A 17210-nucleotide genomic window follows, 5' to 3' on the forward strand; every position below is an offset into this window, starting at 1 on the left:
GACAAGAACATCAGCAGAACGTAACTCTGGAGTCGTTGGTGTCTTGTTGTTGCCTCTTCAGTGAACCTGCCAAAGAACGTGCAACAGATTCAAATTGGTTTATGCTCCCTGACCGGGCACACTGACATCCTCACAGCTGAACTTTGTGCTATGATGCTCGAGAGCCCTCTTTTTGAGCAGCGCAGAAAAAACTGAATCACAAAGTCAGAGAACTTTAAAAGAAGCTAAGATCTCGGCGCTCTCTGTTTCTACAGCCCTGTAGGGAGAGGTCGAGTCACATGGAAGGAATAAACTCTGACAGATGCTTATTTGACCTTTTTGCTCCGATCGTTGTGTTTGCTGGAACTGGATAACAGGCGTATGAAAAAACTAAACTATGCACAGATGACAAAGTGAAATATCGTTCGTCTCGTGGCTCCAGACTGTTTTTCTCCTCCAAAAAATAAAACAAAGAATTTTTTTTGTTTTATGGAAACGAAATCAGAAAACAGAAAATCTGTGTGAAAATCTGCCATCAGGACAGACATGCTTTTTATCCGGTCGTTAAGTGATGACGTGACGAATCCTACTTCCGGGCTTAAAGTAGTCTGCGTTTAATATGCTTTTGTGTTGTTAACATGTTTAATGTTTTGTATTTTCTTCTATTTAATCTCAAAAAGCTCCTAAAACAGTCAGTGATCACTGTTGACCTCCCTCGGCTTTTATTACCGCTAATCATTTATTTAAGCTCAGTTTTTAAAACCTTAGGATGTAACTACAGCCCAGCCCATGCAGCAGTATATGAATGACTAACCTCGTATTGTGGATGGATTATCTCAGTTGTTCTCCTGGCTGAAGTTTGGTCCTTTTACAGCATCCTGCCATGCAATTACATTTGTTCCTGACCACCGAGAACACTCACGTTAACTTTTATCCAGTGGAAAAAAAGTTAGCTTGTTTATGTTATGCTAACATAGCTGTGTCGCTAGCGGTCACGTAGCACATCATTATATACCAGCTAGCCAAACTTCAGTAACCCTACAAACGTCACTGCTGTTTAGTTTTCTGTCTTCATTGATGTTGGAAGTGATAACAGAGCTGTACGTTTGAATTTGTTTCCAAAACCCCGCAGTCAGGACATGCTATATTGTATTTAGATAGAAGCTAGCGAGCTAACTTCCTGCTAACTTCTAACTCCGTTAAATGTCATAAATTCCGTTTTCATGGATGTTAAACTCAGTTGTTACACCTGGTAGAGCAGAACGCTGATCATTTTATTACAGATGAAAGACTTTAGACAGTTTTTCAACTCTCAGTAATGCCACAGTGATCGTTTGATATATGGACCTGCAGCGGAGTTTAGGCCCAGACACGGCTAGTGACGTCAGACTTAACGACCGGATTGCATCACTAGCAGTTCTATCAGTCAGCAGTCAGTTTAAAAGGGTGTGTTGCATGTCACTGGCATGTAATCAGATTACAAACAGATGAGCAGTGTTACAGACTGTCCTAAAATGATTCAGCATAAAATAAGAAATGAAACTTAAAGAAATCCTATGAAAAGTATCTATTTAACTTTACCCTAAACTAACACTGACTTTAAATAAGTTACGTTAACTGCAGAGAACAGTGATGGAAATCCTTTGAATGCCAATGAACTTGAAGTAAAATAAGTAACTTTTACAAACCAGAGATTACATAAAGATATTTGTGATGTTTTTTCCAATATCAGTTCACAAAGTTTTGAATCACTTCCAGTGAGGAGTGTAACCACAGCCAGTGCAGTTTGGTCATACGTGTCAGCTGCAGTTACTGTTGTTCACAGCCGACCCTGTTTAGACCCCGCTGGCTCTCACACAAAGGAATCTTTTAAGCAGGCTTTCTTGGCCCTTCTGTTATCTCGGCTATCAAGTGTAGTTGCATTCCTATCTGACACTGAAACTCCATCGTGGCCGGGAGGCGTGTTCGCCATAAAGTAAAATATACAGAGGAAAGGATTTTGTGTGTGTGCAGAAGATGATACATTATTAAATACTTTAGCTTCTTATTGGTGGAAACGTTACAGTTGTATGTAACAGAAGCTCAGCTCATGAGAACTGCGGCATCCTGTCAGAGGAAATCAGTGGCAATGCAAAGTAAACACGGTTAATAATTAACTGGTCACAGGTGAAGTCAACTTTACAGCACTTTAGCAAATCCAACAGACTGAATCTGACCGGAGCGCGCAGAACGGTTCATTTTACTCACTCGTTTACAGTTTATGCCATTTTATTTATTTTATTATTACACATCTTAGGATTCCCTGAGATGTGTAAAACCTGTTTTATGGTTTTTCTGTCACTTCTGTTAAAAAACAAATAATGCTTTAGTTCCTGTAAATATTACTTGGTATCCTTTGATTACACATCGTTGCTGCTCAAAATTTCCTATCTTAGTTTGGACCTTTTGTTTTTTTTACAGTGTCAAAATGTGATAAATGGAAACTACAACTCTTTGGATCAAATATTTTCAGATCGCACATATCATTCATTGTCTCAGCATTCTGTAACACATGGATCTACTCATTGTGTCCTTTTCTTCCTCCGCCCTTGTTTTACTGGTTTCGGCTTAACCTGTTTATCCTCCCTCTCTGTTTACTCTATATAAGTTGCACCCGCACTACCTGTGCAGTCACTTTGCCACAGTGCTGACACGAGTGAGGCTCTGACTTCACGTCATCTTCTCGGCGTTAGAGGGAAAAGAAGCAAACGGTCTCCATGTCGCTTGACCAAGACACCTGCTACCTTTGTAAGGAGTATCTCAGGGACCCTGTGTCCATCCCATGTGGCCACGTATTCTGCTCCATCTGCCTGAAGACATACTGGGATCATGCTGAACACACCGGCTCCTTCAACTGCCCGGAGTGCAGGGTTTCCTACAGCAAGAGGCCAACTCCGAGGCGCGTCGGAGGCTCGAGGCACTCCACGCTCCAACGCAACTCGGAGTCCTTTCCGCCTCCACCTCCATCCCCCGACTACAACGTCGCTGGACCCCAGGATGTAGGCTGTGACATCTGCGTTGGGAAGAAGCACAAAGCCATCAAGTCCTGCCTGATGTGTCTGGCGCACTACTGCGAGAAGCACCTGAAGCCCCACTACGAGTCAGCCACCTTCAAGAGGCACAAGCTGGTGGATGAAATCGGCCACCTGGACAGGCAGATCTGCCCGCAGCATCAGAAGGGTCTGGAGCTGTTCTGCCGCACCGACCAGATGTGCATCTGCGTGCTGTGCACGGTGAAAGAGCACAAGGGCCACGACATGGTGTCAGCTGAGCAGGAGAGATCTGAGGAGCAGGTAGGCAACACGCTCGTACCCGTCCTCCTTTGGTTCAATAATAACGCTAAAACGTGTGACAATAAGGGTCAAATATTCCGTATTAAAGCTGTAACACGGCGCACTGCAGCAGTTAAAGGGTGGGGAGCCGCGAACAATAGACGCCCATTCATGCAAACAAAGATAAAGGTCACCTTACCAGTGAACCTGGACTCCTGAACTTAAAAGCCAAACATTTAAGCTACTTTTTTTTAGATGATTTAATATATTTGAGTTACTTTTGCGTAAAACTTTTGTCATAATAATCATCAATGTTTCAACTGTCTTATAGCAACGGCTGGGTGCCACCCAGGCTGAGATCCAGGAGAGGATTCACGATCGCCTGAAACAGATGGAGGAACTAAAACACGCGGTGGACGCTCTCAAGGTTTGTGCACAATCACCGTCATTATCAGACGATATGAGCACTCTGACCACTACAGGCTGAGCGGAAGCTAACAGCACTGACAGCACTGACAGCACTGACAGCATTCCTTCTTCTAAGTGTGTCATCGTGAAAACCAGTGTGACTCCAGTTCACCTTACGACACACTCCAATGTCTCCTGTGCAGAACTCAGCCCAGAGGGCGCTTCAGGAATGTGAGAAGATGTTTGGCGACATGATGCGCTCCATTGAGAGGATGCAGCAAGAGATGGCAAAGCTGATATCCTCCAACAAGCGGGCAGCACTCAACAACGCAGAGAGCCATCTGGAGCGTCTGACTCATGAGATCGCTGACCTGAAGGCGAGAGACAACGAGATCACGCAGCTGTCTCGCACTGAGGACCACATCCACTTCATCCAGGTAACTGGCAGCTGCCAGCGGCTCATGAAGATAAAATATAATCTGATACAACAGAATCAGTGTTATTTTACTTTCATGTTGTTATTAGAGTTACCACATGCTGATAGCACAAACAGAGGCCGAGGAGCTGCCGTCGGTGAGCGTCAACCCGTACTTCTCCTTCGGCCCGGTGACCAAAGCAGTCTCTGAGCTGAAACAGCAACTGAATGAATCCAGCAATGACGAACTGGTTAAGGTCGCCAAGACAGGTGAGTGTGAAGACAGCAGTGACGTCTCGATGTTCACAGAACAGATGCAGCAGGGAACCTGACTGCAGCGTGATGTTGCTTTAATCTCACTGTTATTTCAAACATATGAAGACGACGACTGAACGTTTTTCTGTATTTGCAGTTAACAAAATGACCTTCTGTGAGCTGGAGGACTCCAAAAAGAAACAATATCAATCAATAAAAAGTGAGTCAGTCTTTCAAGAGCATCATTTCACAACTTGCTCATACACACAACAATGAATGAGGGCGGAACAACATTAGCACAGAGTCAGACTGAGTCCCTAAAGATGTTGAGTCATAAAGGCGTTTCATCATCTCGCCCTGTTTCCTCACTTCTTTCCATTCTCCTGTTAGATTGCTGTAGAAGGCGTTTGCCTGATCACTGATAGTGTGCCAGAACGAGAACATGACCTCCTCCACACATTTAGCTGTTCAGGTGCAGCACATTAAAAATCTGCTGACACACAACTCTGTCTCATTTTCTGTGTTTCCTGTCACAGGTGACGAAGCTCCCATCTACAAGTCTGTGCCGGTCAAGGAGCCTCAGTACAGGGAGGACTTCCTGAGATGTGAGTCTCTGATCCACAGTTCACTGCTCTCTCTGCTCAGTTCACTGCATGACGCATGTTAGATGCTGACGAGGTTCTCTGTCAGACCCTGTGGCTGACCACGAAATCTGCTCTTGGAAGCTCCTGTTAGTCCTGCAGTGTTGACAGAGGCTGGGACTGATTCACTGCAAATATTGCACAGCTATGTCATTTTTACTTAAGCTGCATTTTAACCTTCTGCAACCCGAGCTCTTGTTTGGGATGCATTTTTCATTTCTCCAAATTTTCTCGAAGCCAATAAGTTAAAAAGAAGCATCGCCTTTGAACAGAAAGGTTTTTTAAAAATATAAATATATTAAAAAGTACGTCCTCGATATAGAGACGGTGGGTTTGTTTTGCAGCATAACACAATATAGTTTTATGGTCATTATTAACAGAGTGTAAAATATTTATTTTGTAAGATGAAGTCTAAATGTAATGTTCCCATACGAGGACACATGAGGTCTCAGGAGGTTAATCCAGCTTTCAGCAGAAATCTTTGGGGCCTCTAAACTTGAGCGCTGAGAGAAACTGCAGAGTCACTGACGTCACAGCTGAAAAAGGTCTTTGCTGGAAATCTGTTTGTGCTCAACAGTGTTGGTCAAGTTACTTGAAAATAATTAATCAGTAACTAATTACTGATTACTTATTTTCAAAAGTAATTAATTACTTAGTTTCTTAGTTACTTTTTAAAAACACGATTTACAACCTGAATAGGTGATAAAGTGATAGATCTTTCAGCCCAATTCTACTTTTTCTGCATAATCATCATACAAAATGTAATCAAATGGAAAAGTCTCTTTTTAAAACTTGTTTTATTAGTTTTAATCTTTTAACTTTATGCATCAAGCAAACATTTAATTATCTGCAACATTCTCTGACTGGAAGAAATTAATTTAACATTTAAACCTATTTTCTGCACATTCCAGCACATAAAATAAAATATTTTGTGTTTACACTCAGTCTTTCAAATAGATGCAAGTAAAACACAGCAGAAAATAAATAAAGTCAAAGACTAGCGGTCCTGTTGCTCTATTTTCACCTGTAAAGCAGGAGTGGGGTAGGCGGAGGGTTACCCTGGTGCAGGTGTGCCGCGGTCAGTGGAAGAATCCGCGAGTTTCTCTGTGAGTTTCCCATTATGTCGTAGCTACTCGGTGCTTGTTTGGAAGTTTAGGGGTTTTTTCGCTGTAAAAAGAAGTTTTCTTCCCACGCACAACGGACACTAATGTTTTTGTCACTTTTTATGGAATCAAACTCAAAGTAAGGTCAGTACTTCCACGCTTTAAACGCTGCACGCTCATACTCTCTCTGCACTCGATATATGATCCATTGTTGATCTGCACACAGCTGTTGTCACGAACGTCGCACTCGCTTACGTCACTGTCATGAGACATTCTCGCAAAAAAATCACGGTTTTAGTAACGCAGTAACGCAGCGTTCCTACAGGAAAGTAACAGTAATCTAATTACCGTTTTTGCAATAGTAATCCCTTACTTTACTCGTTACTTTAAAAAAGTAATCTGATTACAATGCGTTACTGCCCATCTCTGGTGGTCAAACTCACAAACAGTGTTTGATACCTTTGGCATTCCAGATCATAGGCCGGGCAGATCTAGCCGAGGGCGTCGGGTGTCCCACCAGCTGTGACCTGCAGAGGTGGAGGTACACAGCAGTCAGGTGACTATTCAGCCAGAGGGTCTCTTGCTTTTCCTTCAAAGTGTGTTTTGCAGAAGTTAATTAAACTTCTCCTGCAGTGAGTAGAAGTTTAACTGAGATGTTGGTGACGTTCTGCTGCTGCTTTGGCGTGGGCTGCTTCAGCTGCTGTAGGACAGATGCTTTGTCTCTATTTGCTTTCCTCGTTTACGTTCATCCCAGACTCATTTAAGTTAAGCATTGTTGAGTAAACAATGAACTTTTCTTCCACCCATCTTTAGATGCTTGCCCGCTCACTCTGGACCAAAACACAGCCTACAGACAGCTTTACTTGTCACGAGGGAACAGAAAAGCTGCCCTCAAGAGAGACCCCCAGTCCTACCCCGACAGCCCCGCCAGGTTCGACTCCCTGCCACAGGTCTTGTGTAAGGAGCCCCTCTCTGGAGGCACCTACTACTGGGAGGTAGACTGGAGTGGGGAGGGGGCTTCCATCGGCATCGCCTACAAAGGCATCAAGAGATCGGGCTACGGTGACAGCTGCCGCATCGGCTACAACCGCAAGTCGTGGAGCCTTTTCTGCTCTGATTCCAGCTACTCAGCCCGCCACAGCAAGGACCAGCAAGAGGTCAGCGCGCCCTACTCCTCCCGCATCGGCGTTTTCCTGGATCACGCCGGGGGTACTCTCTCATTCTACGCTGTTGGGGAAACCATGTCTCTCATCCACCGCTTTAATGCCTCCTTTAGTGAACCTGTCTATCCAGGCTTCTGGGTTTGGTATGAGTCAGCCATTACCATTATCCAGCTGTGATTAAGTAACACATGTAAAAGATCAGTGGGTGTGGAGTGACGCAAAACACTGCTGTTGTGAGAAAATATGCTTTTGTTTCCCCTTTTTTTTCTGATATTAGATCGTTGTTTTGTTTGCTATCCAACATGTGCTGATGGGGGAAACGATGCTCGAATATTCAGCAAATCAACATGTGTTCAGTGTAAAATCAGTTGTAGAAAGTCAATGAGCATTTACTCATTCAGAAATAATATAGTATATGCATATTTACACTATAAATCAAAATGATGAACCTTGTACAATGTGATGATCATTTGTGATATTTTGCTTTTTTATCAAATAAACTTTTGGTAACAAGCATGAGCTGTGATGTGGAGTTTTTCCTCTCGTTTCTTCTACGATGACGAGCTTCCTAACTCACTCTTCAAGCTAATCAGCTCTGAGCCAGATCTGTAAGATCTTTAAAAGGCAGACATTTCCTGCCATTAGCAACATCACTCACAGTGCAATTATTTAATAAGCAAATGTAAAATAGACCCAGCTTTGAGTGTGGACTGGGAGGAGATGGTGTGTTTGTGTGTGCTTAAAGCACAGTGTTTTGAAAAGCAGCTGAGAGGTCATTAAGGAAGTCTACAGGAACAGGCGAGGTGTAACTGAGAGGTTTCTGTGACGCTTAAGACTCGTTCAGCTGAATGGAAGTATGACTGAGTCCTGATGTATCGTCAAAATCTTCGTCAAAAGAGTTAGTTTTTTACATTTATTATTCATTCATTTATTTATTTATTTATTTTGGTTTTGTTATCGAAGTTTAAAATGAAATAAAAATAAAAAAAGTTCTGAGTTAGTGTAGTAACTCAGGAGCACCAAAATTACCTTTTACCGTGCAGCAGTCGCTCTGCTGTGATGTTTAAATAAAGCGACTTCAGTTTGTGGAATCTTAAGCCTGGGCCTTGAGGTGAAGCTTGAAAGGTCTAGTGGAGAGGATATGAAAACCCCTCCAGAAACCTTACGATTATAATCAGCAGGCAGGCTTTCCCATTGTTCAATAATACTGCAGTCTTGATTTGTAAGCTTTTAAAATTACTTTTTGCAAATATGAAGCTGAGCTTGAGACAAAGACGACAATAAAAATCTCAAGCTCATCTCCATAGTTTGGATTAAAATATTTCTCGGTTTAAAAAATGAAAGAGGCTTTTACACAATAAGATGAATGAAGCGGCGCCTGTAGAAAGTGGAGGTTGGTGGTAGCAGACGTTTATCCGGCCTACTGCATCATCAACACCACTGCAAAAACTTTGGTTCAACTTTGAAATTCTTAAACCTTTAATATAACTCGGGGGTCTTGCAGCCTCTGGTGGACAAACATCTGCAGTACTAAGTTTGAGCAGGTTTGTTATCGTGGCTGGTGACTGAAGTGAAAGCTTAACGTGTACAAACAGTAACTAAAACAGAGCAAAGTGCTTCCTTGGCTGGTCCAGCTTACGTACAGTATGACATTGACAGTTCTACAACATCTCAGTTCCGTAACTCAGCACATTACACCAGTAAATATTAAAGGTTTCCACGGACGGGCTATTTTGTTGCAAGAAGAAAACGTAAAACGTGAAAAAGGAGTTAAAGGGAGCCTAGCACAGTTTAACCACTCTGGACTGAAACGGCTACACGGATTCAAATGTCCATAATATAATCCAGGACACCGGTAAGGTTTCCTGCCACTCCCTGTAAATCACAAGCTCGTGCTGTCATTTTACCATCGAGTCCATAGAGGGCAGTCAACCCAAACATCCCCTAGCAGGAACAAAAGGAAAAGAAGCTGTTTCTGTACGGACGCTTTTAAGCTGCGCACCATTAGAAAGAAGCGCCGCATTCTCACATTTTCGCAAGTGTGGCTGCACAGGTGAGTGTTCATGCGATCAATATAAACAGTGTTAACTCCAGGCTTTCGCACCGTGGTGTTACACGATGTGTCCTGTAAGATCATCCTTTCATGTTCTGTCGAACATCACGTCTTCGTCTTGCTAAGCAGGAGTTACTCAAAGAAGAAAGCTTTGAATGGAGCTAGCTAATTTGCTAACATAACATTAGCTGGCGTTAGCATTACTTGTTACTATCCTTGCTCTGTTTACTTGGCGCCAAACGAGATTTGTGGATTTCGTGTACCACGTTATTAAATCTGTGTTATAGCGATACCCGAGCTTTCTGTTGCTTATATGAAAAAGTAAAAATATGAAGAATAAAAAGCCTTAGAAACTAGGCTAACGTAACGCTAACACTGTTCTTACTCTGTTGTGGCATGCGCTCAACTCTGTCTCTATGACAACCAACTGACCAGGACGGGCTCTTTAAAGTGTTAATTGTTTGACAATCTAACTACTTAATGTTGTGGTAGTCTTATCACCAAAGTACGGAAGCGTAGAGCTGCCACCCAGGCAAAAGAAAAATACAAGTGTATCACGTTATAACGTGAAAAGTTTATTGTTCTAACAAGATACTTTTCCTGTTTGTACAATATACCTTTCACGTTTGAACAACATAATATCACGTTATTACAATATACATAGTTATCACGTTCGTACAATATTGTACAAACATGATAGTATATTGTACAAACAGGAAAAGTATCTTGTTAGAACAATAAACTTTTCACGTTATAACGTGATACACTTGTATTTTTCTTTTGCCTGGGTGGCAGCTCTACGCTTCCGTACCAAAGTGTTTTGTTTTATAACATTTATTTAATAGTGACTGGATTGTATGTCGTTAAAACGTCAGTAGAAATATTTGAACCTCTTGCTGGAGCTAATTTTTTTATTTATTTATCTATTGTTTGACATTCTGACATGGAGTGGGATACTCTGAAGGTCTAATACTGCGAAATGCCTGTTTTTAAATGTAAAAGTAGTGGCAGGAAACCGGGCAGGATCACTTTTATAGTGATTAATGAATCATTTGTCTGCTTTTAATACAGATGGCAACTACAAAGGTTCCAGAGGTTCGGGACATCACACGAATCGAGAGAATTGGTATGACTGTGACCCAGAAACACATGATGATTGGTTACTGTGTGATAGTGCTGTGTTAGGTGCACGTGGTACCTGATTTTTGAGTTTTTTTACTTCCTGTGACTCACATTATTTTATCTGTTTTCACCTTGTGTTTAGGTGCACATTCTCACATTCGTGGCCTTGGTTTGGATGATGCTTTGGAACCAAGACAGGTAGCGTTAAGTCTTTAAATGCCTTTTTTCTCTCTTTCTTAAGGGGCATGTAATGGATTTGTGACTTAAATATTCTGTGTCTGTGTAGAGGAGACGTGCCTTTTACATGTCTATGTTCAATTCCAGGTGTCTCAGGGGATGGTTGGCCAGCTGGCCTCCCGTCGAGCCGCAGGAGTCATCTTGGAGATGATCAAAGATGGCCACATTGCTGGCAGGGCAGTACTGATTGCTGGCCAGCCTGGCACAGGAAAAACTGCAATTGCTATGGGTAAGATCTCCACTGGAAGCTTCCAGAACACAATATTAGCCCCAGCTAGAAGAGATATTGGTTTCTTGGATTGATGGAATTGGCTTAGGGTACATTTTTGTTGCTCCCAGCTTGATTGGCAGAGTGTGGGTTCAGCTGAGACTTTGTTTTTGATTTTGGGGGTTTTTCCAATGCAGGCATCGCCCAGTCTCTTGGCCCTGATACGCCCTTTACAGCACTGGCTGGTAGTGAGATCTTCTCCCTGGAGATGAGCAAGACTGAGGCACTTAGCCAAGCTTTTAGAAAAGCCATCGGCGTAAGGATCAAGTGAGTGAGCAAATGCTGTAATAGAGTTTGGTAAATCTTCTTATACGAAAAGAACTGCTATTAACTGTGTTTGTTTTTTAACAGAGAGGAGACGGAGATCATTGAAGGAGAGGTGGTCGAGATCCAGATTGACAGACCAGCCACAGGAACGGTGAGCAGCTTACACTCGTAATATATTTAACCCAGTCGTTTTATGTGGTTCTCTGGGAAGTATTTTATTGGTCACACTGTGGTTGGGCGTTATGTAAACATTTCCCAGCCTACAATCGTCCGTCCAGTAATCGACAATGGGCGATATATTCGCGCCTGCGCAGACTTTTTGATGGGCGGAGCAATGTAGTCACGCACAGACTGATTTGCATGTTTACAACACAGAGGAAGTCCAAACATGGACGAACTAATTTCCCCCCAAAATCAGGGCTGTGGCGTTAACGTGTTAATCATCACGACATGACAAACTGCCCGAAATGCGCTGACAGAGACATTTTAGGGATTTCGACTCAGTCTGTGCTCCTGATGGGGATGATGATGGCGCGTTAACGCTGACAGCACTGAAAAAATATGAAGTCGCCAATTTGGGATTTTTAAACCACGTGAAAGAGGTAAACCTGAGGATATAACAGAAGCGGTGTGCGGCTTGTGCAGACGTATAGTGCGAGCAAAGTACTCAAACACGGCTAACTTGCACGAGCATGTACGTGTGCACCATGCAGCTGAGTATGCTAGGCTATCACCAACTTCTGCAGCTACATCATTATTAGCAACTTTACTCATGGGCAAATAAATAAATAAATCGTCCGTGTGAAAACGATCGCTGATGGGCGGAGCCTGTCGTCGATATATTCGTCCAATCGGCCAACCCCAGGTCACACCATTGGTAATGATAAAACACAGACAATATAGATTTCACACGTAGTTAAATGAATATGTAAACACTGTTGTAGATATAACACTTATACGATCGTGGCTCAAGAGTTGGGAGTTCGTCTTGTGATCGCAAGGTTGCCGGTTCGAGCCCCGGCTCGGACAGTCTCGGTCGTTGTGTCCTTGAGCAAGACACTTCACCTCCCGCCTACTGGTGGTGGTCAGAGGGGCCGATGGTGCGATATGGCAGCCTCGCCTCTGTCAGTCTGCCCCAGGGCAGCTGTGGCTACACCTGTAGCTGCCTCCACCAGTGTGTGAATGTGAGAGTGAATGAATAGTGGAATTGTAAAGCTCTATATAAATCCAATCCATTATTATTATTAAACTTCATATAACTTACTGAGAATGTTGTGCCTTGGATCAGGGTGCAAAGGTGGGCAAGTTGACGCTAAAGACCACGGAGATGGAGACGATCTACGACTTGGGCAACAAGATGATTGACAGTTTGAGTAAAGAGAAGGTGCAAGCGGGGTAAGTTCAGCAGGTGATCTTGTTACAGGACCTGTTATGTGATATGAAGTTTTCCAGCATCACTCAGACTTGCAGACTCTCGTGTCTTCTGAGCTTTTCTGTTGCTTCTCTCAGAGATGTTATCACCATCGATAAAGCCACGGGAAAGATCACCAAGTTGGGGCGCTCGTTCACCAGAGCCAGAGACTACGATGCCATGGGAGCTCAGGTCTGTTGTCACAGCGCTCAGCTCGTGCTGTTGGATGATGCAGTATTTTAAAATCAATTTCTTTACCATCTTTTTAGACACAGTTTGTACAGTGTCCTGAGGGAGAGCTGCAGAAGAGAAAAGAGGTGGTCCACACAGTGTCGCTGCACGAGATCGACGTCATTAACAGTCGCACTCAAGGCTTCCTGGCTCTTTTCTCTGGAGACACCGGAGAGATCAAGTCTGAAGTCCGCGAGCAGATTAATGCCAAAGTGTGTGAGTGGAGGGAAGAAGGAAAGGCGGAGATCATTCCAGGGGTGAGTGTTTTTATATGCTTCTGTTTGCTTTTCACGAGTTTGTGTTAAACGTTTCTCTCTTGGTTGTAGGTGTTATTTATTGATGAGGTGCATATGCTGGACATGGAGTGCTTTTCCTTCTTGAACCGTGCCCTGGAGAGTGACCTCTCCCCAGTTCTCATTATGGCCACCAACAGAGGCATCACTCGGTACTGTTTGTCCAAACCACACTGCTTTTAGTCAGCCTTCCGCTTCAGGAAAGGTAATGCTGAATAATTTGGGTGTTTCATTAGTAATGTGCTACTCACTCATCTCCCTGCAGAATCCGTGGAACAAACTATCAGAGCCCTCACGGCATCCCCATCGATCTCCTCGATCGGCTGCTCATCATCGCCACCTCCCCTTACACCGAAAAAGAGACGAAGCAGATCCTGAAGATCCGGTAAAAACGCGCATTCATAATCGGCTCAGCAGACGCTTCCATCTGCCGCAGATGAAATGTAAAGCTGAGGTTTCCGTTTCAGGTGTGAGGAGGAGGATGTGGAGCTGAGCGAGGAGGCTCACACGGTCCTCACTCGTATTGGCATGGAAACGTCACTGCGCTACGCGATCCAGCTGATCAGCACCGCAGGACTGGTGTGTCGTAAACGCAAGGTAAGCTCGATGTGAACGACTGCAGCAGCTGCGTGTGTGTCACATCGTTGTTTCTTTAGTGTTGTCACGTTGACTCTGTTGGTGCCATTTGTTTGTTTTTTGCTTTGCAGGGCACAGAGGTTCAGGTAGAAGACATTAAGAGAGTTTACTCTCTGTTCCTGGATGAGGCCAGATCCTCTCAGTACATGAAGGAGTATCAGGATTCCTTCCTCTTTAACGAAACACGTGAGTTTGAGTTCGTTCTCTGTATCAGCAGCTCGTGTGTTCACACAAGCTTCAGTTAACCCTTTAAAACCGGTCAGAGCAGCACGCTCTGTTTTGCGTAACTATTTTTAAATCCCGGTAGCTCTGCAACCACGTGAGCTAGCGCAATAATGTTTTTTGCATATGAAACCGGAGGAGTTGTACTTACATCTTATGCCATCAGCTTGTCCTCGGTCACGGTTTCCTTCCACATATAGTTTTGCAAAAACTGCATAAAAAGCACTTGCAGCAACAAAAACATAATATTCCAGAAACACGCTTTGCTGATTACGATCAGCTGTTTGTAACACTTCCTACGTCCATCAGCGCGAACTATCACATGTCCACCATGACCTGCCCGAAACCGGAAGTGACGCCATTTTCGCGGAAATGTAGTTTTTTACCATCAGGGCCTCATGAGCCTATACTGGTGTTTTTAAAAGTTATCTTTGACTTTATGACTTTCTGTGTGGTTTCTGGGATGCTTAGGACTCATATTGCACTGCTGGAAATAGTTTATTTTGATGCATATGCTACTTTTTTGCAAATTTGCAGTATAATATTTATTTTCGTTTTTCCTGCAGTGTATAAAAATTGGTGTATTTCAAAAATAAAACTATGAAGACACTCAAAATAAATTTCCTGTGGTGGGAAACTATTTTGTGCAACTTTTTTGTATTTACAGTTTTGAGGGATAAGCCTCTTAAATTTCTCTAACTAGAAATATATGTTAAAAAAACAAAAACGATTTTCAATTTTTTTGTAGTTTATTGCACTTTTTTGCAATTTATGTAATTACTATGCACTTAATGCAGACATATTATTAAAATTTAGGCTGTAATGGTTGTATTGATGTATAGCAACTTGAAATGCTCCCAAAAATGGCTCCACAGCATGTAAACATATAATATAAGCTCTGGCGGACTTGGTTCTATGGTCGGTCTTAAAGGGTTAAACGCTGGTTTTTACCCCTTGTGGGAGTAATTAGTGCAGATTTTAGGTTTAGAAAACTAAAAGTGATCTGAGGAGAAAAACAATGTGAAACTGCGTTATTCCAAACTCAGTGCTGCAGTCGTGCTGGAAAAGAAGACGCTCAGTTTTCTTTTTGTGTAAATATGCAGGTTTGACATGATGAACAGATGTGTGTTCTTATGTTTCAGAAACAGCTGCTATGGACACCTCATAATGAAGACGATGCTTTCTTTTTTTTTATGCTGTTCGCCGTCATCGAGTGTTGGTGTCGATTCACAGCCGGACTTCTTCCCAAATTTGAGTTTAGCCTCTTGAATTAACTGAATTAGGCTGGAGATGGACTTTAAATCGAGGGAAACCACAGAATTGTCCTTGATCTGTTTAAATTCAAATCTTTTGGACTGAAATTCAATCGAATTTTGAAACGACCCCAGTTCTTCATCTCTGAGGCCTTGTGGCGTGAATATCCATTCCTTAAGTGTTTGTTTTATGTTGTTGACCTTTACATGGTTTAATTTTATGAAAATAAGTAAACAAGCTTTTCTAAGCATGTTGAGATTCTTTCTTTCTTGTCCTTTAAACTTGAAAGCTACGAAACAGTTTTTCACATGTTTCAAAGTTAGATTTTGGAGGCTGCAGACTCACATAAACATGAGAATGACGTGTCTGCCTGAGCAGGCGGTGGTGCAGAGTCTGGTCAGGATTTATCAGTGATCAGTTTCTTACCCCGGCTGAAGAAAAAGACGTTTGGATGTAAAATTTAAAACAAAATCACTCATAACGTTTATCACTAATAAAATAGTTACAGTTGCTACCACAAGGGGGAGCTCAAAGATCTTTACTGTAAGCCTGGTCCTGAGAAACAATGCACTGCAACCCGCTGGGATGACTGCGAGCCCTTAGTGTGCATTTTAATGAGCAAATCGAACAGCACTGCATACAGCCTAAAAATATCTTCCTGTTGAATCACTTCAGCGTGTTTGATGCGTGTCGTCCTGTAAATGTCATGCTTGAGTCTGTAGGTGTGTAGCAGGCTCTGACACTCACACTAACGCACTCTAGATTTTCCTGTATTCAAATGTTTAGACCCTGCGAGTCTCGTCATCCTTGTCGTGTCATATTTGGGGTTAGCCTGAGTATTTAACCAGAAATCTGACACAGGGTTCAATCAAATCATGTTTTCAAAGTGAGTGTATTTTATCGAAGTCATAAATGTGACAATAAATAAGTAGTTAAAGGGCTGTTAGGTATGTGGGCATATCAAACGTATTATAAAAACTGTTACATTGAATAGATCACACTGGATTTTTGGTCCCATAGTCATATATGTCACATTTAATATGTATTTTTTAACAGGTTTCTTCCTGTTAAAAGGGAGTTTTTCCTTCCCACTGTCGCCAAAGTGCTGCTCATAGGGGGTCATATGATTGTTGGGTTTTTCTCTGTATGTATAATTGTAGGATTTACTGCACCTTCAGGCGACTGCTGTGATTTGGTGCTGTATGAATGACATTGAATCGAATCGCTCCATTTCTACATGGATTCATTGAATGTTAACATATATTGGACAGCCATATTCAAATGTCTGTGATAGGCCAGTATCTACCAATAGCATCACCAGCAACCTTCAGCTGTAATGGGAATATCACCTGACTGTTTCAAACCAATCAGAGCATATTAATCGATTTTACCTACAGATGATCAGAGAGCCGTGCAGACTGCCTGCTCTCATGCATATTTAATGTTTAGTTGGTGTCTGAGAGTTCTTATCCTGCTGCCTACATCCCATAAATCCCCCCAGTCCCACGAGGCTTCTGTTGTGCTACTTCCACATCCGATGGATTCTCCGACTGGATTTGGGCCGAGACAAACTTCCCAAGGAGCCAGCCTCACCGTTAGCATTTACAGAAGCGATATGGTGACGCCGTCGTTATCAGAATGTCAGCCACGTAAACCGAATCCTCTTCCTCTGAGCAGAATTAACCGTCTCAGTGCATTTAATATGGATTTGAACACACTTGCCCTCAGGACATGTTTCTTCAGCGTCAGTGCGAATGCAGATCACTGTTTACAGATCACACTCGGCTCGGCCCCTCTGGGTGGGAGCAGGTTTTGGCTCCCACTCTTCGTCTCCACACCAGTGTCCACAGGCTACGCGGCTGCACAGCATGCTAACATGTGGCATTTTGCCTGTTTCACAGATTTCGATGCCCTTTTTCTCCTCCTAGTATTCTGCAAATG

General features: G+C 42.9%; 2 protein-coding genes across 2 annotated transcripts; both read left to right on the forward strand.

Moving 5' to 3' along the window:
- Positions 1-2520: 2520 nt before the first annotated feature.
- On the forward strand, positions 2521-7740 carry ftr83 (finTRIM family, member 83). Its single transcript, XM_006806769.3, has 7 exons — positions 2521-3311; positions 3622-3717; positions 3902-4135; positions 4224-4383; positions 4526-4588; positions 4905-4973; positions 6926-7740. Exons 1-7 carry the CDS (start codon positions 2736-2738, stop codon positions 7450-7452), a joined length of 1725 nt encoding a protein of 574 aa, XP_006806832.2. The 5' UTR covers positions 2521-2735; the 3' UTR covers positions 7453-7740.
- A 1500-nt stretch (positions 7741-9240) lies between these two features.
- Positions 9241-15519, forward strand: ruvbl2 (RuvB-like AAA ATPase 2). The gene is made up of 14 exons (XM_087847002.1): positions 9241-9328; positions 10400-10454; positions 10593-10648; positions 10775-10916; positions 11093-11222; positions 11307-11373; positions 12511-12617; positions 12732-12825; positions 12903-13121; positions 13191-13309; positions 13423-13542; positions 13625-13754; positions 13865-13979; positions 15158-15519. The coding sequence occupies exons 2-14, from the start codon at positions 10400-10402 to the stop codon at positions 15181-15183; spliced, it is 1380 nt and encodes a 459-aa protein (XP_087703128.1). The 5' UTR covers positions 9241-9328; the 3' UTR covers positions 15184-15519.
- The last annotated feature ends 1691 nt before the right edge of the window (positions 15520-17210 follow it).

Source organism: Neolamprologus brichardi, chromosome 10, assembly GCF_056152115.1.
Source record: "Neolamprologus brichardi isolate AB-2024 chromosome 10, ASM5615211v1, whole genome shotgun sequence".
Taxonomy (NCBI): Eukaryota; Metazoa; Chordata; class Actinopteri; order Cichliformes; family Cichlidae; genus Neolamprologus; species Neolamprologus brichardi.